The sequence below is a fragment of the Vigna radiata genome, chromosome 1 (assembly GCF_000741045.1).
Source record: "Vigna radiata var. radiata cultivar VC1973A chromosome 1, Vradiata_ver6, whole genome shotgun sequence".
NCBI lineage: Eukaryota > Viridiplantae > Streptophyta > Magnoliopsida > Fabales > Fabaceae > Vigna > Vigna radiata.
In genome coordinates, this window is record NC_028351.1 from 21,552,052 (window position 1) to 21,579,730 (window position 27,679).

The 27,679-nt window shown below is 35.2% G+C and overlaps 3 protein-coding genes across 11 annotated transcripts; 2 read left to right on the forward strand and 1 right to left on the reverse strand.

Annotated features, from left to right (window-relative positions):
- Positions 1–1,715: 1,715 nt before the first annotated feature.
- On the forward strand, positions 1,716–15,133 carry LOC106770517 (phosphatidylinositol 4-kinase beta 1). Of its 8 annotated transcripts, none has more exons than XM_022786342.1 (17): positions 1,716–1,902; positions 1,974–3,767; positions 6,689–6,877; positions 7,011–7,059; positions 7,244–7,376; positions 7,474–7,963; positions 9,962–10,042; positions 10,118–10,237; positions 10,917–10,986; positions 11,935–12,032; positions 12,116–12,220; positions 13,176–13,229; positions 13,346–13,489; positions 13,605–13,658; positions 13,758–13,832; positions 14,146–14,229; positions 14,313–15,133. In XM_022786342.1, the coding sequence occupies exons 2-17, from the start codon at positions 2,277–2,279 to the stop codon at positions 14,412–14,414; spliced, it is 3,339 nt and encodes a 1,112-aa protein (XP_022642063.1). In that variant the 5' UTR covers positions 1,716–1,902; positions 1,974–2,276; the 3' UTR covers positions 14,415–15,133. The 8 variants fall into 8 exon arrangements, 5 of the variants coding, with proteins under 5 accessions (XP_022642063.1, XP_014511808.1, XP_022642076.1 ...); XM_014656322.2 differs by having other exon boundaries at positions 1,716–1,878; XR_002669723.1 differs by having other exon boundaries at positions 1,716–3,767; positions 13,605–13,635; positions 14,313–14,369.
- Positions 15,134–16,390: 1,257 nt separating this feature from the next.
- Positions 16,391–26,865, forward strand: LOC106770001 (NAC domain-containing protein 82). Of its 2 annotated transcripts, none has more exons than XM_022786365.1 (4): positions 16,391–17,080; positions 17,377–17,654; positions 18,045–18,389; positions 26,652–26,865. In XM_022786365.1, exons 1-4 carry the CDS (start codon positions 16,924–16,926, stop codon positions 26,727–26,729), a joined length of 858 nt encoding a protein of 285 aa, XP_022642086.1. In that variant the 5' UTR covers positions 16,391–16,923; the 3' UTR covers positions 26,730–26,865. The 2 variants fall into 2 exon arrangements, with proteins under 2 accessions (XP_022642086.1, XP_014511311.1); XM_014655825.2 differs by lacking the exon at positions 26,652–26,865 and adding an exon at positions 21,873–22,497 and having other exon boundaries at positions 16,395–17,080.
- LOC106769992 (BTB/POZ domain-containing protein At2g13690) lies at positions 22,879–25,605 on the reverse strand. Its single transcript, XM_014655819.2, has 2 exons — positions 24,768–25,605; positions 22,879–24,084 (listed from the first exon to the last, which is right to left on the reverse strand). Exons 1-2 carry the CDS (start codon positions 25,344–25,346, stop codon positions 23,152–23,154), a joined length of 1,512 nt encoding a protein of 503 aa, XP_014511305.1. The 5' UTR covers positions 25,347–25,605; the 3' UTR covers positions 22,879–23,151.
- Positions 26,866–27,679: the final 814 nt, after the last annotated feature.

A 27,679-nucleotide genomic window follows, 5' to 3' on the forward strand; every position in this document is an offset into this window, starting at 1 on the left:
ATTTTTAATTGTGTATGGCCAATGGTTCTTTCCCCTTTATAGCTTTAATTTGATAAATGAGAGTTAGAGATTGAAGACAAAGAAAAATTAACCAGTGAATGAAACTACAACTTTGGTGGTCATAGTATTGGAGTTGAACAAGGTGGGGTGATGAGAAAGAATGAATCAAACTTTGAGGTACTTAAATGCATTGCTACTCGCCTCCCAAAATTTCCTTCTCCAGGAATAATCAAGGAGGAACTCCATCCAAATATTTTTTTTTGCTTCAGAGTTTAATTTGGTACTGTAAGAAAAATTATATATGGATACCCTAAATACTACATAACACCTAGTAAAAACATAATATATCAAATTTACTATGACGTAATTCGGTTTACTTGTCATAATATATCGAATTTATTATAAGTTCTATTTTTTCACTAGTGAAAATTTTTTAATTCATTAATTGTCACATTTATCATTCGCGAACACATTTGACTGACTTAAGCATAGGAAGTGTGTTTTGTAAACATAACTCCTACTCGACTTAAAGAGAAGGAGTACCATTGGAGAAGACGAGTACACTTAGAGTTTGAAGCTTAAAGCATTTCAAGTGTTGTTGGAGTTCTTACAAAATATACTTAGCCTTGTAAAAACATCAATGTATGGACAAACTTATCTAATTAGTATTTTTAAACTCGTCTAATCAATATATGAAATAATTTCCATAATGTTTTTACTATATATTTGTCTAGTATATGAACGGATCTAATGTGTATTGTTAAACTTGCCTAATTAGTGCATTGTTAAACTCCTTTAATATTTATTGTTATATTCGTCTATTTAATGTATTTTTAGATTCATCTAGTCATGTATGGATAGACTCATTTTATGTGTATTGTTAGACTTGTCTAATGATTTTTATTATATTTGTCTAGTAAATTCATCTAGGACGTATATTGTTAAACTCGTGTATATTGTTAAACTCGTCTAATATTATTTTATCATATTTATCTAGTGTTTGTGTTAAAATGTTCTAATAAATATATGTTTAATATATATTCTTAGACTCAACTAATTACAATATAAATATATTAGTATCATCTTTTAAAACAATTATTTTGTTAATTTTTACTTTTTGTTTTCATTTTTCTAAGTCTTAAACCCTATATTTTCAAGTTGAAAGTTGTACAAAATTAATTGAAAGAATATAAATAAAATTTATAATATTAAAATATGTAAATTTTTATTATAAATATATAATTTAAACCTTTGAAATGAGTTATAAAGTATACCGTTTTAATATATTATGTTACAAATATAATTATTTAAAACACCATATTAATTTATGTATATTAATGTTAGTTTTTTTATATTACAATTTAATATAAAAAAGATAAATGTAATTTTTTTTTCACAATCTTTTGTAAAAGAAAATTATTATATTGATTTTTTAATGACAATGTAAATAATTTGTATTATTAATAAAAAAGTATATCATATAAATATATATAATGTATATATCCTATGCAAATACAATTAATCAATCATTTCTTTATAAATTACGAGGAATGTCATAAGTTTGAGAATTTTTATAATTATAATTTTAACATTATCATCACATAGTATTAATAATAATAATAATAATAATAATAATTATTATTATTATTATTATTATTATTTTAATCATATAAAATAATGCCGCGTTACAATGTTTTATTAGAGCAGAACCTCATTTTTGTCGTCTATTCACTCTTGAAAAAGTAACGACGACCTCCACTGCAGCAGCGGTGTCACCGCAACAATCATCCAGAAAGCGCTGTTCTCGTTTGAAGAAGCTACGAAGATCCGCTGAGATATTGGATTCAATTCCACGCACTCGAACAATTACAGAATCGGGTTCACTTTTCCATCACAATTTCGGTATCTTTACTTCCTGCAATTCAAACTCCAGTGACAAATTCTGTGGTAACTCTTCGATGTTTCACCTGCAGCTTCAGTTTCCGGTGTATAGAAAATTGAAGGCTTTGCACTGATATTTTGTTCGCTTGACTGGTGCAAAGGCTTTCTGCTCTGTATCTTGGTGTTCTGGTTTTGCACTAGTCATTCGAATTGCACAATTTGCTAGAGGGTAATATCGGTTTGTGAGTGGATTAGGGTTTTCACTAAGGTTTTGGGGATTTGTAGGGTTTATGTTTAAAAGGTAGCCAGTGACAGTAGCTTTAACTTGTTTTAGTTTGTTTTGAATTTGATCCAGTTGGAATTAGGGTGTTTCTTTTGATGACAGTAGATTGAGGATGGTGAGGTTTTTAGGTTTGACTCTTGGTTACACTGAAGAACCCCGAGAAATAGCATCAAGATCGAATCTGACCAGTGAGTCTGGTGAAAATGGGTGGCTCATCAGGTTCTTTGACTCGGCGTTCTTCTGTGAGTGGATTGCTGTTAGCTACTTGTATAAGCATGATCATGCGGGGGTGCGTGATTATCTCTGCAATAGAATGTACACACTTCCGTTGCAAGGTGTTGAGAGTTATTTGTTCCAGATATGTTACATGATGATACACAAGCCTAGTCCATCCTTGGATAAATATGTGATAGATGTGTGCTCGAAGTCGCTTAAAATTGCTTTGAAGGTACATTGGTTCTTGTTGGCAGAGCTTGAGGACTCTGATGATAATGAAGGGATTAGTAGGATTCAGGAGAAGTGTCAGATTGCTGCCACCTTGATGGGTGAGTGGCCACCTCTAATTAGGCCTCAAACTGAACCTCCAAGTCCTGGAGGGAAGAGCCAAGTATTGAATAGGCTACTGTCATCAAAAAATCGCTTGTTGTCACTAACGTCCTCACCACCTGGTCAGAAATCTTTGTCATTTTCACCTTCCTCAGGAAACAGTTTGCAAGAGGATGGGAAACCAGTGTCTCCTGACGAGAACAAGATATTTAAGAAGTTTATGCCTGGCCCTAAGGTTAGAGATGCGTTTCTGTTTAGGAAGTCAGTGGACAAAGATGATGATGGTTCTGAAAAGGATGGTTTTTTCAAGAGGCTTTTGAGAGATAGCAAAGGTGATGATGAACTGGGCCAAAAAATTCGTGATGCATTTCTGTTTAGAAAGTCATCTGTGAAAGATGATGAAGAGTCCGAGAAAGATAATTTCTTTAAAAGGTTCTTAAGGGACAGTAGAGGTGACGATGAAGACTCAGAAAAGGATGGTTTCTTCCGAAGACTCTTGAGGGACAGTAGAAGTGAAGAAGAAGATGTAGCTTCAAGTTCAGATGGACTATTCAAGAGGTTGTTTCGTGATAGCAAGAATGATTCTGAGGACAGAGCACACTCTAAAACAATAGAATATGAAGATAAAGAGGGTTTTTTTCGAAAGTTGTTCCGAGAGAAATCGGAGGATAGGAAGGACGGGAGTGATAGGAATGATACTAGAGAAGCTACTAATGTTGACGAGAAATATGCCAAACTTGCTGAAGAGGATGAAAAAGAAGGGTTTTTCCGGAAATTATTAAAGGATAAATTTGAGGACAAGAAGGATACAAATGATAAGATTGAAGAGGGTACTCCCAATGGTGAGGAAGAAGAGTCTTCCGAGTTTTCCTTGTTCAAAAGATTATTTCGTGTGCACCCAGAAGATGCTAAAAGTAGTATGGCCAATGAAAACATCAATAATGGTGGTTTAGTTGAAAGTAGTCCAGGTAGTGATAATTTTTTTCGTAAGTTGTTCAGAGATCGTGACCGTTCAATTGAAGATTCAGAGCTATTGGGTCCAAAAAGACAGAAAGAGGTCTGTTGAATATTTGTTTATCATTTGATTTAATTTTTTTGAGGAAATTAATATAAAGCAGCAAAGTATCAATGGAACCCGTGTATAAAGATTCCTAATTATTTTGTTTTAATAATAAAAGTTGCTTAATGGCTCTATATGATTTGTTGATAGAAAGTCTGTTCTACATTGTTCATTTGGACTCAGACATTACTTAAATTTTGTATTGACATCTTTATTAGCTTTATTACTGCAGTCAACCCCCTCTACTTTGGAAAATTGACAATTTCCTTGTTTCCATATTTGTTTCAGTTGACTCTTTTTATATACAATGTGAGCTAGTATGAAATTACTATAATGTTGAAACCTATTAATTTTTCATATTTTGGCCCTTCAATGTTTAAATCGTATCCCTCTTTGAACTTCCGTATAGTTGTAGAGAGAATTTTGAGAGAAAGCTAAAAGAAAATCTATCAAAGTTCTTTATTTTATTGAATCAGCTGCATTGAGTACGTACAGAAAGGTATTTTATACATGCCAACGGACTAGTGACAATTTTCCTGTAACTAACTCTAACAGTGACAGTTGGAACTGTAGCTAACTCTAACTACCAACAGTTGGAAACGCAACTAACTCTGACTAGCTACTTACCATTGGAACTGTAATTAACTCTATCTAAATAGTGACAGTTGTCAGTAGACAGTTATATTATAATAAAGAGTAATATATATTCATACACCCCAAGCTCAAGGTGGTTGAGAAGAGGAAAGCCAATAACACCTTGAGTTTGCATTAACAACAAAAAGCGTGACAGAGAAAGGGGCTTGGTAAGAAGATTACCTAGCTGATCTTTATGAAGGATGTGCATGACAGGAAGTTCTTTGGCAAGAACTTATAATAAATGCTTGTATCAAAAGAAAGAATAAGAAAAATTAAAGTGTGTAATCGATAGATGGGTTAACTGTGATTTAGCTGAGCTGAAATTAAGAGGGGAAGTTTGTTAGGAAAATTGTATAGTTTTGTGTGGGAGGTTTTAGGTTTCTTGAAATGCTTGAGACTAATTCAGCTGCGAACTGTTTCCGAGTGAGGAGTTCTTTAAGATCAATAGAGGCATTCTTGTTTCTCTGTTTACGGTTTCTAGATCCAAAGTTGATCCCAGTTCCATCAATGGGTATTAGAGCTATGATCTAGGAGCCATGTGGATGTTGCACAAGGGTAAAAGAGAGAACATGATGGAGGGATGAGTAGAAAATTTTGAAAAAATTGTGGAAGAGAACCAACAAATCATATCAGCAAGATTTTAAAAGCAAGAATCACGTCTACTCAGGTTTAAATTAATGTTGGAAAAATTGTTGGGGTTGTGGATAAAGCATTCTCAAAATAAGATGAATTAAGAGCAGATTCAAGCGGAAGAGATAAATGGCAGAAACTTGACTTTCCAATATTTTTGGAGAAAAAATGTGTTTTGGTGGCTAACAAAGCTTGAATGTTATTTTCGTATGGTTGCACTTGGCAAGAAGATGGAAGCAGTTATGGTGGCATTAGAGGTCGATGTGTTAGGGTGATCTAGGTTGGGAAGAATTCAAGGTGTCATTACTGGGGAGGTTTCTACCTGCATCTATGAGTAATCCTTCCAGTCTTCTTAGCATTGAAGCAAGATTATTTGGGGCAAGAGTATGTCACTAGGTTTGAGAAATATGTTGGTTCTTTGAAGGTTTCAGAGAACAACATTTTATATGAATTGTTATGAATGGGCTGAAAGAAGATGTGAGAGTAGAATTGAAGTTGTATGAACCTCATACATTATTGGAAGCTACAAACAAATCAAGGAGAATAGAAGAAATGAATTGGATAGTACATAATAGGAGTCAGGTTCAAGAAGGAGGCAATGGATCTTTTCGAACATACCATGTTCAAGATTTGTAAGAAAGAATGGTTAACTGGTGCACGCAAGAATTATGAGGCAAGTACTGTTGCGTTGCATCTCAAGCCTCCGTTAATGATAAGATTTTCCTAGTATTGTTAAAGGAAGGAATCCATAATGGAGGCTGACTCAAGTGGAAGTGCAAGAAAAATTTATAAAGGAGAAATATTTGTGTTGTGATGAAAAATTTGGCCCTAATCATGTGTGCAAGAATAACAAATTTGATGATGATGTTAGGAGGGGAGGAGGAGGGAGCAGGGATGTCTGTTGAGGAGATGATGGAAGTAGTTGATGAAGCAACGAGCTCGGTTGGCATTGCACAACATGGTGGGTTTCACCACCAAGAAGTCTCTTGAGTTGTGGGGCCAGCTGAGGTATTGTAAGGTCATCAACATAAGCTCTTGGAATGCCTCATACTCCATGCTAAATTCAACTAATATATTTTTATGAGATGGTAAGGTTGTTGTTAGATATTTAATAAAGTCATTCACGAGCCTTACCTGACAACATAAGCTTTTTGGAGACTTGGACCTCAACATGGTAATAGATCCTCTATGATCGAATGGCTAGAAAGTTCAATCCATGCTGCAGTTGTTCTTCAAATTAAAACTGATTTTCAGCACATTTACGCTGCAGTTAATTACTTTTGCTTGAGGGGGTGTGATAGAGATGTAGTAAAGCCATTAGTGAGCCTTTTCCAAATAATTTAAGTTTAAGCTTTTATCAGAGTTCATCTTTAAGGGATAAGACAAACTTTTGTTGTAAAATGAATTTAAATAAACAATGGTAGGATTGTATAAACATGATATATTGCATGGCATTAGAAATGGTCCATATTTGTGAATTCTCTAATTATAGTCGTAGGTTCAAGGAGTATTGCTATATTACCAATGTATTATTAAATCTATTTTTATTTTCTCCTTTGTGTTTCATTAGTTTTTTAATCTATGAAAAAGGATAATTTCTAATATATCACTTTGTTATGCCTCTTCTGGGGGTTATCCTATTATTTTGGCAGAAGAAACCTGGATCCCCAACGCAGCAAAGTGAAAAATCAAGTGCAAAGCCACCATTACCAATTAGTCCATCTCAGTTTCGGAAAGGGGCATACCATGACTCATTGGAGTTTGTGCAGTCATTATGTGATACTTCGTATGGGTTAGTGGATATATTTCCACTTGAAGATCGCAAAAGTGCTCTTCGTGAGGTTATTTCTTTACATTTTTCCTGGATGCTTTCTCAGTCTAGTTAACATAGTTAAAGACAGATCACAGAAATATGTTTGTATTCTATTAAAGTTTCCTTTTCTGTCTCATTATTTGTTATTCTTATATTTTTAGGCGCTTGTAGAAATCAATCTACATGTAGTGAAGGTTCAGAACACTGGAGGTACTTCTTCCCCATTATTATATTATTTGAATGATGTTTATTGATGATAATGGATTCATGTATGCTTTTGTATGTTTCAAAGAGTTGGTCTGAATTTTTGTGCTTCATTTTTAATTGCTTATGCTAAGTAAATTTCACTTATCTCCCTGCTTCTGTATGAATCTTGTTTATTTTATGTTTTTAGGTGTTTGTTTTCCATTGGGAAAGGGCATGTATCGTGTGCTTAATATACCTGAAGATGAAGCTGTTCTCTTGAATTCTAGGGAGAAGGCACCTTTCCTGATCTGCGTAGAGGTTTTGAAATGTGAAATGCCAAGGTATTACATGGATAGTACTCCTCAACATTGTGAAGAATAATAGTAAAGTGAAAGCTTACTTATGACGTGTTTCATTCCCTACAATTGTTTGGTATAGTAACTCTAAGGAGGCATCCAGTTCTCAAAAACTTTCTCAAGGGGGAATTCCTTTGGCAAATGGAGATGCGCTCTTGCAAAGACCACCCCCCTGGGCTTATCCATTACGGACAGCACAAGAGGTTTATCGCAATAGCAATGATAGGATGTCCAGTTCAACTGCTCATGCAATTGACCAGGCAATGACTCGTGTATCTGAGGCAAAAATCAAATTTGTTAGTGTGAATATTTCCACAGAAACACAGTTAAATGGTCAGCCAGAGAAAATTGAAGTGGTTGATCTACATGGCAGCAGTCAGCGTTCTGCTTCAATTCATACAGATGGTGTGTATGACGAGGATGCAGCAGGACATGGCAGTAATTTGGAATGGGTACGTGTAGTGTTGACAGCTGATCCTGGGGTTAGATTGGAAGATATTGAGGAGCAAGCACCTCCCCGGAGGAAAGAACATCGTCGTGTTCCAAGTACGGTGGCAATAGAGGAAGTAAAGGTAAGCTAGAGTGCTTTTACAGTGTTATTATTGTTGCTATTGACATTACTTTTGTCTAAACTTCTACTAATCTGGTTTTGAGTCTTAATTTGTTAGAGAAAGTCAGCCACATCTCCTTAAGAAATTACTTATCATATATCTTGTGATCTGGTTCCTCAACGCACTTCAACCTATGATGAAAGGAATTAATATTGTTTAATTTCTACTTTGCATCAGTGGGTGGGTCAATAAGTGAATCGGAACTGGTTGTAAAAGTGGACTGTGTGCTTTGGAGTACCCAAATTCATTTACTCTTTTTCCTCCTTTACAGTAGATATCCAGTGATCATTCTTTCTTTGCCAATCTTCCTGTTTTTTATAGTCTTCTTTTATATTCCCTTAACAACCATGCTGTCATCCTGTGTGTCTTACTCTCTTCATTAAGAAACTATTATGAATCCTGTCCGTGTTGACGATGTTTTACTGCTTTCTAAATTATGTACTTCCTTGGAACTCAAATATAAGTACAAATAACTAATTTTACACTAATTAAGAAAGTCAGTTAAGTAATGTAATTTTTATTGTCTTGACTTGCTTAAAGAGTCGTTGAAAATACAATCACAATCAAATGCTGGATGTTTTAGGGATGATATCATTAAATATGATGAAATTAATTATTTTTTCTTATATTTAAGTTCATCATATGTGACAATTTTTTTGCTTATATTTTAGTCCAAAATTGTATTGTTTAACAAGTAGCAGTTGAAATTTCCTACTGCTTAGAAAATAGGCTTAAGCATTATTTCTGATCGCTACTACTCTTCTTTATTGTGGTTGATCGAAACTCTTTTAGCTGGCACTTAAATTTGTAAACTATCGAATTCTAGTTGTAAATATTGTTAAGATTGAAACTGTTTGATATGATTATATTGGTATCCATATGCAAAATTATTAACTCAGCTTTTAAGTTGTACATGTGTAGTTTCTATGAACTATGAAGAGTTCTTGTTCTAAAATCGTTGCTCCATCAAGTTGTTGGAGCAGCATAAGGTTATCTGTTTAAATGCATGCGGATTAAGTCTGATTGTTGGTCTATTAGATGATCCAAGTATTGTGCATTTGCATGTACTAGTTACTTGGGTGTTTTGTGCATCATTTCTAATGCTATACAAGTAATAGTATAATAGCAATCCAGAATATAATTGCTCTTATGTCTTATTACTGTTAATGAAAGTATTTTTAGAAAAATATTGACTTAAATTTACTTTTGATCCCTGTAGGATCATGAATGTGTAATTTTGGTCTTTATATAAAATTTTATTTGGAACTTTGATCTTCTAAATTTCCAAAATTAAGCAATTTTGGTCATTGTTAATATATCATTCAATTGTTACTGAAAATGTTAATGCATTTCTCAGTATGATATGTATTAAAGTTTGTTGTAAAATCTTAATGTTAATATGTTATGGAAATGAGTAATTGACACTATTATGATTTACATACATGTTATGTTATGTCCGCAATTAAATAACTTATTAACAGTGGATCAAAATTGTTTTTATTTTGGAAATCTGGATGAACTAATCTGCAATTCAATTTTTAAAGGGACCAGAATTGTATATTCACAAAACCATAGGGATTAAAAGTGGGTTTAAACAGAAGATATTCTGTAATGTATGGCGTAAATAAGATATAGCATAATCAAGAACTTACAATTATAGAATATGCAGGACATAGGGTGGTAACATAAACTAGTGATGCGTGTTATTAAAACAATCCATTTTAGTGAATGATTTTGCCTTTAAAACCCTGGCATGTACTATAAGCAAATGTTGGTTGGGATTGGGGATTGTATCTTACCACTTCTTTCTTTTTTTTTTTCTCTTTGTTAATTAATTTGTTTGACGGAAAATGGACTTATAACTATTACATTTCATCTTTCCCTTGTTGTAATTATGCATCAAGAGTTCTTTAATTGCAAGACTTTTGTTTTTACTGTCAACGTTTGAACCTTTGGTAGGCTGCGGCAGCAAAAGGGGAAGCACCTCTTGGACTTCCTTTAAAAGGTGCTGGTCAAGATTCATCTGATGCACAACCAAGGGTGAGCCATAATTATTGAATTTTACTTAACCTCATGAATGTGTAGTTGTCATATATAACATGATTCCTCCAACAGGCTAATGGAATTACTCCCAAAGCCAGCGATGCCTTGTCTGGTGAACTTTGGGAGGCAAAGAAGGATAGGATATGCAAGGCTTCCATATATGCGAAGTTACCTGGTTGGGACTTGCGATCTGTAAGTGCCAAGTTTCAAACAAATTAATTTGCTTTATAATTTTGGAAACTCATGAAGATATGTACTGGATGTCATGCTTAACAGGAAAAAGGAAGCAACTGAATGATCTTTTGACAATTTATTTTACTGTAGTAGGAAGTCACACCATTTGTTAAATTGTATTAATTTACTTAATAAATTTATGGTTGAAATATTGATTTTTAATCAACATCATGTTCATAAATGTGCTCGGTTATGAATATTGAGTTGTTATAGGTCATACTTTTTCTTAGTTTAGATTCAGTCCTTTGGCTCATGGACATAAAATATATTGTAGTCAAATCATTTACAATTTTTTTACAATCACACTTGATAATTTGTGCTTTCAAAAAGCCCTTGAAATATCCATGAAGCAACAATCTGAAATTTTCCACTTGCTGGTGAAAAATGTCACAGATTTTAGGATTGAAGGCTTAAGACTACTAAGAAAAAGGGTGGGCTCTGAATATTTTCTGCATCCTGCTAGTAATAAAGTTGTACCTTGATTTGTTGTCTTTTATTACTGATTAGTAGTATTTATAAGCATGGCTGGCTTTTCATCCGTATTAATGATTTATTTTTTCTGTTTCAGAATTTGTGCTTTATTTTATATTACAATTTTTTTGAGCACGACGGCACAATTTCCCTTTTTTTCACATAGGTTATTGTTAAGAGTGGTGATGATTGCAGGCAGGAGCATCTGGCTGTTCAACTTATTTCTCACTTCTATGGTAGGTGATGAACCTTTTTTTTTTCACCCTCATCATGTACATAATTTAATCGTTCTTTTGCTGCTGATGTTCATTATGTTGCAAAAATGTTTTTCTCAGTTTTATCTTTTCTTGTTTCCCCCAATGACGAGTATAAATGAGATTATCAGTAAAGGATTAAAATGTATGTCTAAATGGAACAATTAAGGTAAAAAAGAAAATAAGGCTGACTTTCCTTTTGTAGTAGAACATTGGTTTATACTTTGCCTGTGCATGCTTTGATATCAGATTAAGTAGGATCTGAATGACACGAAAGAGTTATTTTGTGAGAACCAGAAAGTTTACAATTGTTTTACATCTATTAGATACGCACCTTTACCAAGGCTGGTCAAAAACATGTCTGAACTGAACTGAGCTAAATCTATCCTTAAATATAGTTTTTTTGAAAAAGCTGGTTCTTTTCTAATACATTTCTTTTAACTCAAAATATATACGTCTATTGTTTTATACATGATTTGGTGAACTTAAACAAAAATTCCCGTTCAAGTTATTGTATTTTCTTTTTTTTGCCTGCTTCCCTGAATTTGAATGAAGCCTTTAATCTTATCAGAACATGTTCTAGTAACTATTCCTTAGAAATTTCATTCTCATTCATTTTCTAAGTCATGTAAGGTTCTCTTATAATAATAATGTTATTCATAATCTCAGTATAAATTCTGCCTTGAATGCGTGATTCTAGAATTGATAAATCTACTTGTTTGCAGTTTCTTATGCAGTAGCTGTTAGTGGGAGTCTGTACTATAGCATGATCTAAACAGCTAGTTGGATTACATGCATCTTACAGCTGTTGATGATACATGTTGGATCATATTTTCATTATGTTCTGAATTGTTATGTGAGTTTAAACCATTATGTGAACTGTTAACTGTGTCTTACATGTTGCTTAAAATCATTGCGTTTTGTTGCCAGATATTTTCCAAGAAGCTGGTCTACCCCTCTGGCTGCGACCATATGAAGTTCTGTGTACTTCTTCTTACACAGCTATTATTGAAACAATTCCAGATACGGTAATTCTCTGCTCACACAATTTAAATGTATTGAAATATCCAAATTTCATCCTTTTCTATTAAAAAATATTTCTGCTTTCTAGGCTTCTCTACACTCTATCAAAAGTAGATATCCCAACATCTCAAGCTTACGTGAATTCTTCAGTGCTAAGTATCAAGAAAATTCTCCCAGTTTTAAACTTGCCCAGGTAATTTAGAGATGCAGATGCACTGAGTTATTGTAGACTGAACTTTTTGATCTTATTGTAGACTAAGGTAGTGGCTTCTTTTTCCACCAGTACATATTGTTTTACTTTCTTTGGCCTCACCCTTGATCATTTGTTAATACTCTAATTTCACATTTTGCTATATAAACATCAACTATGGTAGCACTATTTTTTGTTTAACTTTCATGTGAAGAAAAGATATGAACGGAAATTATTCTGTTGGGAGAAGTGCTGGCAACACAGTCTCTTTCTAACAGATTTTCTCCCCTTAGGAATTTCATGTGAATGTGACTAATCTAGGAATGGAAACCACCAAACGGGAGTGGGATCCACATGAATTTCACCACCCAATAAAAAATTGTCAGAAAGAGTGTTAAAAAATGTATTGCCAGCATTTGTTGGTTGCTTGTTTGTTAGTTTTTCTCAGGTGGATTTAATGGCCTACTTTATGTGTTACATTTCTTTCTTTGCAACAAATCTTTATTTAAACAAAATAAAGAGAGTTCTGACACTGTGTAAATAAAAATGCTTTGTCGAAAAATATATTTAAGTTCCTTTACATTCAAGATGTCCTGGACATCTGTTAACACTGAAGGAAAGAAAAAGTATTAGGGACAGTCTGCAGTTTTTTAGCTATAGGGAACATTAGTTGAGCAACGGGTTTCTTTTAGGCTTAACAACCATGGACCCTTTTCTGAGATGTACTAGAGCTTATTTTACTTTCCCTCTGTATTTGTCCTTTAATCTGGCATAACTGTTTACAGCCATTTGTTTTAATGTTTAAATTTTTAGGGATTATTATTTTTTAAAGTTGTTTGTTTAATAAATTTGCAAATGTTAACGTGCATGATGAAGAATACCTTGTTTTTATGTTTAAAATGGAGATGATTCCATTTCTGTTATTCTGTTTTATTCTGATAATTTTGCTTTCTTTCAGAGAAACTTTGTTGAAAGTATGGCAGGATATTCCCTGGTGTGCTACTTTCTGCAGGTTTGAAAGTTCTTAGTAACTGATGCTGAGTGACAATTTGAATGATAACACTATAGTGTTGATTGTTATTGGATGTTTTTTGTTCTTATTTCTCTTTTTTATTTGTTGTCATCCAGGTGAAGGATAGACATAATGGGAATCTCCTATTGGATGAAGAAGGTCATATCATACATATTGATTTTGGCTTCATGCTCTCCAATTCACCTGGTGGTGTTAACTTTGAAAGTGCACCTTTCAAACTAACTCGGGAACTTCTTGAGGTAAAACTGAGTTTGTTTGCTTTCTATTATACTCCCCATATTCAAATGTCCATTTGATTATATATCATATTTCTCCCTACAATGATCACATGTTCACAACAATGGATTGTGCTAGGTTATGGATTCTGATGCTGAGGGTGTTCCAAGTGAGTTCTTTGATTACTTTAAGGTGCTGACGAAAACTCCTGATTTTTATTTGAGAGATTATAGATGACTTGCTATTGTTAGCTCTAATTTTTTATATATTGCTTTGTACTTTACATTTTAGGTTTTATGCATTCAAGGCTTCCTTACTTGCCGCAAGCACGCTGAGCGCATCATTCTTCTTGTTGAGATGTTGCAGGTAACATGAATGTTAGCTCCTCCTTTCTTGCTATACTTTAATTTTCTTTAAAAGAGTGGTTACATTTTTTTTCTTTCTCAATGATGTTTGATCGTAAACTTTTAGACTGGTTCATCTAGGAAGATGACCTCATGACTCTCTTATATCAAGTGATAAGATTTGTCTTTGTTTTCAACTAGACATGTAGTACTAAGGGCCTCTTACCTCACTTTTTTTCTGTTTTTGCCTCTGTGGGTCAAGAAATACTCTTCTGACATCTATTCATGTTGTATTTCCTCTGAAACTCTCTTATTTTTGTTAATGTTGGAATCAGGATTCTGGTTTCCCATGTTTTAAAGGTGGTGCCCGGACAATACAGAACCTACGAAAGCGATTCCATCTCAGTTTAACTGAAGAGGTTTCAATATTAGTAATGATACCTACTTAAATGTAAAATGTTTTTGGGTGTAATTATTAAGAGGGTTATTATCTTTTTGGCAGCAATGTGTCTCCTTGGTGCTGTCACTCATCAGCAGCAGCCTGGATGCTTGGAGGACCCGGCAGTATGATTATTATCAGAGGGTTTTGAATGGAATATTATGAGATACTTTGTGATGGTGATCAATTGCTATCCTCTTACGCCAACCCTTGTAATTAATTAGCTAAAGGGGAAGGTTGGTTCACTGTAAAATGGCTTTAAAGTTTTCAACAGAGGGAAGAATTAATAGGTGGGAACCTGAAGCCTCTTTTCCCCCATGAAGATCCTAACTCGTCAAAAACATAGTGTACCAGGCTATATTTACTGGAGCTGGGTCTTTTATTTCATTTCCTTCGTATCATATGAAGTTCTGCTGCTTGGAGAAGTTGCATTAGCCTCCTAAATGCAGAGGGACAGTGCAGAGTGTACAGTGATTTGAGCGGGACAGACCACATTTAAAATGAGTGTTGAAATGGTTGTTGGGTAAACTGAAAGTGTGTTAAAAGTGTTGAACGGATACTGACCTAATATAATTTGAATGACCTTGTGGAGGAGGAAATGGTGGACAGGCCTCAGATGTTCGATGGAGTCTGTCTTCTCAGAGTTGATTACGTTACCATTAAAAATTGTGATCCAGATTCTTTAAAGATGATTGATTGTATTATGCCCTTTGGTGAAATCTGTCTCACCTTCATATCAATCGTATAAAAGTTTGGTGGCATTGTATCTAGATCTGTACAGGTACGCACCCAAAACAAGGGGACTTTTGAATATCTTATTACAAATTTAATTTCAGCAAGTGATCTTAATTGGAAAATAATTATCATCAGAATTATTCTGCTCATCAACATATCATGTGATACAGGCTTAAATCTTGTTTATCAAGCTTCTATTTATAAGAATTCTACTTAATTAGGTTCTCATCATTAAATAAAATTGATTCTGATACGAGGGAACGAAGATCAAATTTACATTCTCTAAAAACTGCTTTTAAGAGACTAGTGCAATGAAAATAGGTACTTAGATAAAGAAGATATTAAATAAATCTTTTAAAATTAAGATGCTAACCATCGCTGTGTCTCATTCTTGATATTATCGTGTTAAAACCAAGCATTTAAAGAAACAAATATATTGATTCCGTTTTTATTTTTTTCATGCATCAATTGATTTCTTTGAATGTTTGCCATTGTGATTTCGTGAAAAATATAATTGAACGTAAAGCTTCTGATCCAAGTCTTGTGTAGTATCCACCAAAATTCAGTAAAATTGTATCTTACGTTGTGAATGAAAATCCTCTTAATAAACATTTATCAGAAAAAAATAAATAAATGCAAAATGGCCCAAATTTATGCAATAAACTAATATCAATTTATATATATTAGTATATAAAAGAATCTTAGATTGGATAATTATTATAAAAAAACGTCAAAGTACTTAAGTTAGATTAACTTGTAAAAAAGAGATAATATCCCATCATTATTAAATATAAATAAATTCATATTTTATTTTTTATTAATTTTAATTAAATATAATGACAGTTTAAAATTTCAATTACATAATTCTATGTATTAACTGCTTTTAAAAACCCCATTTTCAATCATTTTTAGTTTACTAACATGATTTATTAGATAAAAAAAATACGGACATACTTCAAGTTCAGACAATTTTTTTTTTCTTGATACGTGTCTTTTTCTTAGTTTTAAACAGTGTTACTTTAATTTTTGCAAAGAAATATACAGAAATTTAGTCATTAGAAAACTATTATTCATTACACTGTAACAAAAGTAATGAGTGTCAAAAAAATTTCGTGCTATGTCAAGAAACTTTGAGAAGAAAGTAAATTATGTAAGATATAAAGAAAATTCTTTATAAAATATTTATACAAAAAGAAAAGGAAATATGATAATTTTATTCAAAATCTGAAACAAATTTATTTCTAAATAAAATTGTTTTACATTTGAGACTTTAAAATTTATTTACAATTATACATATATTAATTTAATTTTTATTACAAGTTTTTTCTTATTGGTTAAAAAAAATTGCTGGGCCAGGAGTCCAGAACCTTCACCGTGTTCCAGACGCGGTTGCTATACTACTCCACCCTCTCTAGTAACACTCCCTCACTTTCCTTGCAATTCTAATTTTCAAAGACCAAACACATAGAGAGAGAGAGAGAGTCGTAGCTCAATTCCTTACAAAAGTTCACCTTCTCACTCAGCCCCAAATCCGATCGCAACATCAATTTTCTTCTTCCTCTCTCTCTTCTCTCTTCCTCACATACTCATCCGAGCTTCGTCGCTCGTTCCCTCTCTCGAATCGATCCATTTTCCTTTTAGGGTTTCACCGCGCCGATGTCTGTTTACCTCGAAATTGGAGTGTCTTCATCCATCGTCGGCCACCGCTCCTGCTTCACTAACCGTGCAAAGCTTCGCTGTTCCTCGAGGATTCGCTTTCGCCACTGGACTTGACACATCTCTACCATTCAGGGTTTTCTTTTCTTTTCTTTCCTTCCACACGTCGTTCCTGAAATACTAGTAATCGTTGTTCATGCACGAGGTTTCCATCAAATTTTAAAAGTAAACTAAATACAAAAAACAAAACGAAAGTGTTGTGTGGTGTTTTATTTTCGATTCGATGGCTGTATCGAGATTGAAACCGGGGTTTCGGTTCCACCCCTCGGGTGTCGAGTTGGTTCTGTACTTTCTGAAAAGGAAAGTGATGGGGAAAAAGTTCTTTGGTGGTGCCATTGCTGAACTTGACATATACAAATATGCTCCATGGGATCTCCCAGGTACATACCCCAAATTAGCATAGTTGTGTCATCTTCAATTAGATTTTTTTTCCCTAAACAGTTATGGGTAAAAAAAAAATGAAATGTATAAACTCAAATCAAATTCCGCACTTCGGTTATTTGGAGAAAATTGAGAGATTCTGTGAAAGCTAAGTGCATAAGTTGATTCTAGCTTTTATAGGACAAGTTTAATTAATTTCGAAATCTATTTTTTTTTAATTGGTAAATGATTATGGAGCAGCTTATTCAATACGGACTATTGACTGCGTCGTTTCGTTTGCTTGGGGGTTTTTCAGCTAAGTCTTGTCTGAGAACTGGGGAATTGGAATGGTACTTCTTCTGCCCACTGGAGAAGAAATATGGCAGTGGGTGTAGGATGAAGCGCGCTACTGAAATTGGGTACTGGAAAGCTACTGGGAGGGATAGACCTGTTCAGTACAATAATAAAACGGTGGGGAAGATTAGAACACTGATATTTCACAAGGGTAAATCGCCTAAAGGTGAAAGAACTAATTGGGTTATGCATGAGCATAGGCTTGAAGATAAGGACCTTGCTGACAAAGGAATTGCACAGGTATCCTTTTACAGCTTGATTATTATGTACTGTTAAATACTTTTTTAAAAGAGCTCTATTACAGTTAATTGTTAAGTGTTTGATATATGGAAGTTTATAGAAATTGTGCTTTTGATTGTGAACGAACGTAACATAAGGATGTATGGTGTCATTCTTGCTACTGTTGGTATCTTTGAATGCTCTAATTTAGGGTGCCTGTATGCTGCCACCGACTGTGTTGCTGTTGCATTCATTGTTTTGCCTTGTACCTGTTGAGAAATTTGTTGTCTATTTCTATATAACTTAGTTTGGTGCCCTTCACACATTTTAAAAATTCAGTTGCTGATTTTTACATCGTGTTATCCTTCTGAATGTAGTTTAATTTGTTCTCCTGGTGTATTTTTGTGATAGAATTCCTATGTAGTCTGCAAGGTATTTGAAAAGGAAGGTCTTGGTCCCAGGAATGGGGCGCAATATGCAAGGCCATTTAATGAGGAAGAGTGGAGCGATGAAGAACTGGAAATACCTTGTACTGCTTCAACTGCACCAGTTCCCATCTTGCCTATGACATCCGATGCTTCTGTCCCAAAGGACAATCCCGTCCCTGCTAGTGGATGTACATCATGTCTATCAAGATCAATGCCTTTACCTGGCACCGTGGATCCTTCTGATCCAAATGATCAAGTTGTTAACAATGATGATGAAGATATTTTACGGATGAATGATATTTCTCAAGATGGTGACAAATTGTTTGAGGTTTGGTATTTATTTCTTGTTTGTGTTCTTTTGGGAAATGCTGGAAGCCTATAATGTTTCTTTTTCTTTGTGTGATGTTTCAGCACTTCTTATTTTCTGTAGTGTTTATAACCGTATCTATCCCCTTGTATTGCCTCCATAATTCCTTTGTCACTATATCAATTGATTGTGGTGTATGGGCTTATGCTAGATATATCTGGAAAGTGAATGTATTCTTGTTACCCTGGATATGTTGTATTAGACATACACTCTGGTTTGCTTTCTGTGCACACACCATTCTTTTTAGTATTATAATCTGTTTTTTACTCTTATCAGAAGTTATATTTTAAAGGATTTAAGGCCCATATGCTAAATACCGTTTAAAATGCTTTCTTCAAACTCCTGGTATCTGTGGTTAGTTCATGAAAAAAGTCAGTTAAATGAAAATAGTTTTTAGCTTTTAAAGAAGTCAAATGAGGTTTTTTGAAAATAGAGTGCATCAGTTCATTTTAGTTTATGCGAGAATTTTAATTTATTTACTTATCTTTGAAGTAGTAGTTATGGAGAAGTTTCTCAAAATGTAGCAATACTATATATGGAATTTCTTCTATGTCGGAAAACGTATTGAGTAGCTTTTGCAGATTTTTCTTTTCTTTGTGGAATCATGATAACAATGAGATTTGAAACTTTATCCTTCCACTAGCCTAATTCAGTGTTTGTGATAGGGTTTTTGGTGACAAGAAACCCAAATTGCCCACTGGTAACCACACGGCAAAAACACTCACGTAAACTGCAAAGGATTCTTTATTGCTGGAAAACACTCAACACAAGAACAACCATGGAAGCAATTCTTCCTCCCAGGATGCAAAGATCCTGTCTACTCTTATTAGAGACAAAACGTCTCCCCCAAAAAACACTTATTTACCTTTATATACTGGGTACAAAAACAACTAACAACAAACCAAACAAACTAACACCCTCCCAACTGACCAGCAACCTTTCTCTACCCTCTAGCCGTTTATGTCGTGTTTTTTGTCCCTTTTTTCCTAACATAGACCCTTAGGACCCCATCATTACTCGTCCGTCCTTGAACAACCTTGCCCTCAAGGTCTATGCAAAATCTCCAACTGTCCTTTTCTTTTTCACCAATATCACTATATCACTGGGCTAGAGTACGGGCTGTTGCTTGGTCTAATTATACCCGTCTCTAGCATCTCTACCACCTGTTTCTTTATCTCCGACTCAAGAAGTGAGGATACCTATAAGGCCTCACGTTGATAGGATCCACTCCAGCCTTGAGGGGAATTTTATGATCCTTTTCCCTTCTTGGTGGAAGGTCAGTAGGCTCCCTGAACAGTTCCCCATACCTCCTCAAGATCTCTTCCAGTTCTAGGGATTGGTTTGGAGTTAATTGTTCCATCCCCTTTCTCTTTCCATATCAGTGTTTTCCAGGCTCCAAACCAGAGTTACCACCTCAATTCCCGTTTCCTTCAATGCTTCAGGAGTCACCATTTTCTTGGCCAGAGTAGGGTCACCCTTAATCATCACCTCCCTATCTCCTTTCCCAAAACTCATTGTTAGATTCTTCCAATTCGTTCTGACTTTCCCAAGAGATGCTAGCCATGTTACCCCAATATCAGGTCTACTCCACCTATAATTCAAACAAATAGAAATTCTCCCTTACATCCAGCCCTTCCAACACAACTAAAACATCCCTACAACATCCGCTTGTGACCTTCTTGTAGCCATCTCCCAAGCACACTTTATAGGGGAAGTTTCTTCTACCCCCAAACCCAGTTCTTTTACAAGTTTGGTTGAGATAAAGTTGTGGCTGGTGCCACTATCAATCAATACCATCACACATCCTCCCTTTACCTCACCCTTAACTTCATTGTGTTGGTTGGTGTCAATCCTCCAGCTGAGAATGCTGACAATTCCATTTGTTTCTGCTCTATTTCCTCCACCTCTTCCCCTTCTGAGAATGCTGACAATTCCATTCGTTTCTGCTCTATTTCCTCCACCTCTTCCCCTTTTCTTACTTCCTTGTCCTCCGTCATAATCAAAATTCTAATACTCCTTTTGGGACACCTATGACCAGGGCTGTAGGGCCCTGTACAGTGAAAACATATATACTCTGGATAAGGAAGGTTTCTTACCCCCTATTTCTGTTATTCCCCGCATCTTTACTGCCAATCTTGGACCCTCCAGTGGTACTAGCTCCTTCCTTTCTTGCTGTACTAAGGTTACTCCCCGTACTCTGTCCTCTTTTGGTTCCTTTGAACAATTTTGTGCCTGAAACAGCCCCATATTCTCCCTCATATCTTCCAATCGATTGACTGCTCCTGCTAGCTGCCCCCTGTTCATGCTTGAATCTCTGGTTACGTCCTCAACGTCCCTGGCAATCTTCATCACCCTCAGCAAATCTCTGGGGTTGTGGGGCTTAATCTGGTTCCGTATATCTCCCTGCAGTCCAGCAAAGAAATAGCTTAGTAGCTGTTCCTCAGTCAACTCAAGTGCTTGTGCCACTAACCTTTCAAAATCCTGAATATAGTCGTCCACAGTCCCTTTCTGCCTTAACGTGCTAGTTTCTCAAACACCATACACCTATCTTTTCCCCCAAATCTTCTGATTAAAGATTCAGTTAGTTCTTCCCAGGATGGATTCTTGGTTTTCTTTTTCCATGCTAATTTAGGCCAATCTTAATTTTTCCCTTGCTGCCACGTTTTGGATCTCAAAAAATTTCTCTGCTCTGGATATCCATCCCTCCAGATCAATCTCCTCAAATTTAGACAACTCTACCCTTTTCATCCAAACTTGTTGTATTTCTCTCTTCTCTTCTATTTCCTCCTCTGTCTCGACCCTTCTTTCCCCATTTACCAAACCCTGACTGCCCGCTGAATTTTTGGAATTTCTTATAAAATCTCTGAACATTTCTGAGTTCTTGATGACCCTCTTTTAGTTCTTCTAACCCCCTTTCTACTATGCTGATTCTTCCCCTCCATTCATTTCCCTTTTCTGGATCCGGCAAGTTGGACCAAATGATATGGTTTTTGGTGACAAGAAACCCAGATTACCCACTGGTTTGAACCACACGGCAAAAACACACACTCAACAAACGTAAACTGCAAATAATTCTTTACTGCTGGAAAACACTCAACACAAGAACAACCAAGGAAGCAATTCTTCCTCCCAGGATGCAATGATCCTGTCTACTGATTACAGACAAAACGTCTCCTCCAAAGACACTTATTTACCCTTATGTACTGGGTACAAAAACAACTGACAACAAATCAAACAAACTAACACCTTCCCAACTGACCAACAACCTTTCTCTACCCTCTAACCGTTTATGTCTTGTTTTTTGTCCCTTTTTTCCTAACATAGACCCTTAGGACCCTATCAGTTTGTTTATCTGAATCTTAAGCCTATGTATGCACTTTGTCTTGTAATATGCTTGTGTGTACTCATTTCTTGATGCTGATTTTTGTTCTTGTGGGATATCAGAAAGCTGATAATGATCAAGAAAACATTACTGGGGGTGTACCACCTTTAGCTGAACTTTTCGTGGGCTTGGATGCCTACTTGGATGCTCATCATGCTGGTATATCCTCTGGCCAGAATGCTGAATTTAGTGCAAACGGAATGATTACTACAGATGATGTCTGGAGCTTGGACTTCATAGAGTTATCTGATCTAGACATCTCATTGGTCTAGCCGAATACACAACCTTGAAGTTAACAATATACGCAATAAAGGGGTTGTTTTGGCGATGACTTATAACTGACCTTTGGCAACTAGCCAGATGGCTATTTAAACAATTGTTTTAGATTTAAATATCTTCTTGGTTTCCTATGCATGGACTAAGTTTGAGTTTGATCTTTCAAATTTTAAAGTAATTTTTTTGTTCTCTAATTTGAAGATAGCCTGTTTTTGGTCCTTTATCATCAACTATACCATCATAGATTGGTTGACCAAAAGTATTCTATTTCTAAATTAGGAGAAAAAGAAATCAATTTGAAGTTTGATTGATCAAATGCGAACTTGATCCCAATTTAAGGGTATCAGATTTTTAAATAAGGCTATTCTGTGGTTTGAACTTTGACACTCAAGTCCTGAGTGATTGTTTGTATTTGTGTATATTTCAGTTTAGAATTTCTTTCTCATGATTGAAATTGTTTATTTCGGCATGTTCATTTCTGAACTTTGTTATCGTGATATATTCGAGATAGACACTAAATTCCGATGGTCTTGCTATCCCCCTTGGTTAGATATGCGGATGCGAACTAATGCCCAAGTCAATCAGATGAAAAACTGTTGGGAATTTGTTATTAAATAATCCGAAATAGCTATTATAATCGTGTTTGGAATGATTTCAATGATTTTACGTTCAAGAAGTTCTTTTTCTAGCTTCAGATTGCCCCTTCTTTAAACTATGGTAAAATGCGACATTCGCCCTCTCCATCCCCGTTTCTCATAACTAGTCTCAGCAAATAGTTTGGTACACATGTTATAAAATAGCAAAATCTATCCTTATTCCATTTGCACCCAAGTGGACTCAATCACGTTGAAAAACATGGGCAGCGATCCTAGGAGATAGAGTAGAAGCCTTCAGGTTTTAATTCACCGTAGTCAACAAATAACAAAGGGGAAAACATCTAGAAAACCTGATGACAGTCAGTTGCGAGGATGGTGATCCTATTTAACTAAGTTATTCAGTTCAAATAAATTAGAATCTCACTTAATTCCAACTCTACACACTATAAAAGACAAATCACGATACCATTTATCTTGATTCAACAGCCTCAGAGCTTCTTAAGAAAGATCTACGCCACCAAATTTGGAATGCCTTGCCCATATTTGGGCACTCAGTGCCATGTCTTGAAAAATGCCGAAACCATTCCATAAACAGCACATACTGCTGCTTTAAAGGTAAAGTAAGTAGTGTCTGCCCCATACCCTCTTCCAAGGCCTTCATATCAAGCCCTTTTTTGCATCTTTGAAGCCAACCAAAGTCCAACAGCATAGGTCCAAACCATGCTTGGAGAAGCCCTGATCTAGCCTCCAAAGGGCATTGCAGTTTTCTCGTACCCATAGCAACAAATAGAATTGCTGAGACTCTACTGAGCTCATATCTTATCATAGGGGAGGTAACGTCATGCAATTTAATAAGCTTTTCCTGACGTGCCCATACATCCACAAAGTCCTCTGCCACTTGCCCATCCAGCATAATTTCAAGCAACCAGTTAATGTTATCAACCTGTCTTGAGATTCGTTCAATCAGAGGCTTGCTCGTGTCTTTTGTAATCAAACTTTCAGGACGCATGGTATCTGATGCCTCTTCAAAGAGACTGATAAGCGAACTCAAACACGAGTCACAAACAGTAAATAGATCCTCCTTGCTAAGGTCAAGATGGTTCTTCTCATACACAGAACTTTTGCAGAGAAGACCCTTGACTAGTGACTTCATTTCAGTTCTGGCATTTGCATCCTCAGAAGTGGTGATTGACCGAACAAGTTGTTGTGCAACGTTTGGCCGGGAATCTACTGAGTCGTGCAAGTACAGTCTTCCCAAAATGTCTCTTGTTGTTGCATCATCGAACTCAAATCTTGTGAAAAGGCTCCTAAGTTTCTCTTCTTCCTCCTCAGTCCAAGGAACCGCCTCAAGGTACTTTAAACAACACCGAACGCCCTTAGTGAACATAATTCCTGCCGAAACCTAGTAATATATATCAGGTCAACCTCAGCCAAAGATTAAGTGCTAGTTTCAATGCACGTTAAATCATCCCAAATAATATTTAAGTATCAACTATTCTAATTTAATACAAGCATTCATATATTTGATTCCATACAATGAAACTGATTCTAGACTTCAAATTCATTTTTGTAATTAAAAGAATATTAGATACCTTTTGCTCTAAAATGTATATATACTAAGTTTTATGGTTAACATGCATTTAGACTAAAAATTCCAAACATTTACTAATTCCCTTCAATACTAAGAGCTGTCCATGTCCATGCTCAGCTCTAAATGGGAGTTGTTTTAACATGGAAAACTTTATAGTAAGTTTTTCGAGAAACAGGGCGATTCTTTAATTCTACTCCAACTTGATAAGATTCCGATGTTGGTAAAATTTCTTCTCCAAATCAATTATATATTCAAATCTTGAATTCGAGAACAATGACAAAACTAAAACAACCCCTCTATCCACTCTTTGCAGGTTTTGTTATACATACGTTGGTTGATAATTCCAAATATTTTTCCTGTTATAAAAGATTTCTACTTAACTTCATGCCAATCTATGAATCCAACGGCCGCGACAAAATGAGTAATTTTGTCAAACGAAAAACTTGCGTATGTAAGTAAAATGAAGAGAGATCAAAAGGTGAAGAAATAGGCACCTCTAAAATGTCAATGCAGCGAAAAACGCCAACGTTGATGAGCTTCTTGGTGATGCAATCATCATCTTCAAACATAAGCTCGATGGTGTCACTGAACACACCCAAGTTCTCCACCTCCATCGTCGCTCCACCCCCACCTCTCTTACAATCCGCTATCAAACCCGCAAACACCTCCGAGTTCGCTTCAAGAACCTCCGAGTCCACCTCCATCACCATGCTCCCCCCGTTCTTCCCTCGCAGCTTTAGCTTCACGTCCAGCGCCGCGGTATCCGCCACCGGCGGCGGGGAGGGAGCTCGAAAGCTAGGGGATCGAAGTTGCGACATGGAGGGGGTGGGATCGGAGTCAATGGGAGAGACTCTACCCGGCGACAAGATCCGGCGCGGGTCGATCCGACCCACGATGGGGAACCCAGATTTGGCGCTCTGAGGAGAGTTGGGGACCGAAACGCTGCGTTTGGGAAAGGGTTGCGCTTTGTGAGGCGATTTGGAGATTGAAGTGAGCTCGGGACTAGAGGGAGGGATTGCGAACGAGCAGCACCACGCTCGCCGGCGAGGCTTCCGGCGCGACCAGCGTTTCATTGGGCAAGTCACCGGTTAGAAAAAGAGAGAGAGAGAGAGAGAATGAAGTTGTATTGTGTTTCTTCTCGACAATGGCGATGCTTTATTATTGGACTGTTATTTTAGTTTGTGTTTGGGTGAAGAAAACGAGGATAACTTGTTTCTCTTTTTCGACTTGACCTTTGCATTAATACAAGTTTTGGGTTTTAAGTTTTTCCTTGTTTATCATTTTCTTATTACCTCACATGTCCTCTTCTGCTCTATACGTACACTCTACCGTTGCACTGTTACAGAATCTTTTTTTGGGTAATTTGGTTGAGGTTGGTTTTTACTGTCTGTAAAGTTGATTAAGAGAAGGTGTTTAAGGATTATAATGTGGATTAAGATGTGATAATTGATTGGGGAAAGGTAGTTGGGAAAGATTAAGAGGAAAAAAAAGAAGCAGTGGGACCTATTATGATTGCTTTTGCATTTGAGTGATAACAAAGTGACAAGAGAATAAGTGATGATGAAAATAGCATCATTTTGGGAAAATGTTAAAAGGGTTTGTGAGTGGCAGATGGCAAGGCATCCAACAGCATAAAGCCATAGACAAACACCACCAACCATGGAACCTGCCAAATTCCCATTTGTATTAGTCAACAACCAAATAACAAGGAAACTAATCATTTCATCCTCAAATTTTCAATATAATCATTTAACTTGGGTTTTTCTCTGGGTAATTACCATTATTATAATGTTGAATTTTCTCACAATTTTAGTTTTCATGTTTCTCACATTTTTTATTTTAACCAATTCTTTTGTTCGGCTAAAAATAATATATATATGAAACATTTTATTTTTACTATTACATTCAAAAAATCTATTTTAGTATTTATAAAAAAAAAATTATAGATTTGTGGTTTATTTAAGTTATCAATTACTTTTAAGAATTAAAAGGGAGATAAAATAGAAATACGGTTATTTTCAAGAATAAAATAAAAAATAACGTTAAATATAAAAACAAATTAGACATTGATTGACTGGGTTCTTGTGTAGAGATTAGTCGTAGATAAAGTCACTAAATATTTTCACGTGATATGTACACGGTATTAAGTAAAGAATATTAAAAATACAAGTCACTTCTCATAATAACTTCCTTTAAGTAGTTACACACTGATTTTAATATAAATTTTAGGTTTTATATTATTGTGGTTTCAATTTTTGTCAATTTATTTATTTTTAAATGTTTAATTTAATCTCTTATATAGTTATTTATGTTTAATTTAATTATTTTGACAAATGACGTTTAAATTGTTAACGATCAAATGTTCAATGTGCAATCAGTCAATGACATGCGGCGGAGGCACGACGGTGGTGCACGATGGCGCAAGGGTGCGTTTCTTCTTCTTCGTTCTGTTTTGAGTTGTGATGTAAGGAGGAAGTTTCCTTCTTCTCCTCCTCTTTTGATTTTGTGACTTAGGGTTTCAGTTGTTCATCAAAATTTGGGGTTTCTAATATGATTATTTGATTTCTTCTGCAAGTTGAGATGTAGGGTTTCATTGAACTGAATTTGGGGTTTTTCTATTCTTCGATTAAGGTTGATGGTTGTGATATTCGTCTCTTGAATCGTGAGTCCTGTTTTGTTATCTTATTCTTGGTTATTCTTTGATTGCGCGGATTACGTCCATGGAAGGCTGGTGAATGCCGCCATGGGGTCGTAGTGGTTGCATTGACAACTTTGTTCTTGGTTAAAGACCCACTATTGGATAATATTAAAAGAAATTAATAATAAAGCAAGAGAATTGAAAATGAAAACCATAAAAATCTTTTAAAAAATATAAATTCACCTCACTATGCCTTAACGTATCCACGTCAACTAATAAATGGCATGTCATTGAATGATTGCACAGTTGGACATTTGGTCGTTAACGATTTAAATGTCGCATGCTAAAAGGACTAAATTGAACATAAATTACGATATAAGGGACTACATTGAACATTTTAGAAAAATGAGGACCATTTCGAACAAAGTTGACAAAAATTGGGACCAACAATGATATTAGGCCTAAATTTTATATCCTAATAGGTAATCACACAATTATTTAATCTTAATATATGGAGAAAGTAAAATTTTAAAAAAAATAGCTCATTAACGTCTTGGCTTGTTTTAATTTGTTGCCTATCTCATAAGTTCATTCAAACATTATGTCAAAAACTACAACCTAAGAGTTAACATTTTTGTCCTAAAAATGAAGCAAGTTGATGATGAAAAATCAGGAAAAATCATTATGATAGTCAGTTTGAGAAAAAATTTTGACGTCACACTCAAGAGAGATTTGAGTCACACTCAAGAAAGATAAGAATGTGAGTAA

Coding starts and splice junctions, on each gene's coding strand:
- LOC106770517 (XM_022786342.1), top strand. CDS start 2,277: ATGGTGAGGTTTTTAGGTTTGACTCTTGGTTACACTGAAGAACCCCGA. Junction 10,987..11,934: donor ACTTATTTCTCACTTCTATG/GTAGGTGATGAA, acceptor TTTTGTTGCCAG/ATATTTTCCAAGAAGCTGGT. Junction 14,230..14,312: donor ATCTCAGTTTAACTGAAGAG/GTTTCAATATTA, acceptor TCTTTTTGGCAG/CAATGTGTCTCCTTGGTGCT.
- LOC106770001 (XM_014655825.2), top strand. CDS start 16,924: ATGGCTGTATCGAGATTGAAACCGGGGTTTCGGTTCCACCCCTCGGGT. Junction 17,081..17,376: donor TGCTCCATGGGATCTCCCAG/GTACATACCCCA, acceptor GGGGTTTTTCAG/CTAAGTCTTGTCTGAGAACT. Junction 18,390..21,872: donor ATGGTGACAAATTGTTTGAG/GTTTGGTATTTA, acceptor GTGGGATATCAG/AAAGCTGATAATGATCAAGA.
- LOC106769992 (XM_014655819.2), bottom strand. CDS start 25,346: ATGAAACGCTGGTCGCGCCGGAAGCCTCGCCGGCGAGCGTGGTGCTGC. Junction 24,085..24,767: donor GCTGCATTGACATTTTAGAG/GTGCCTATTTCT, acceptor ATATATTACTAG/GTTTCGGCAGGAATTATGTT.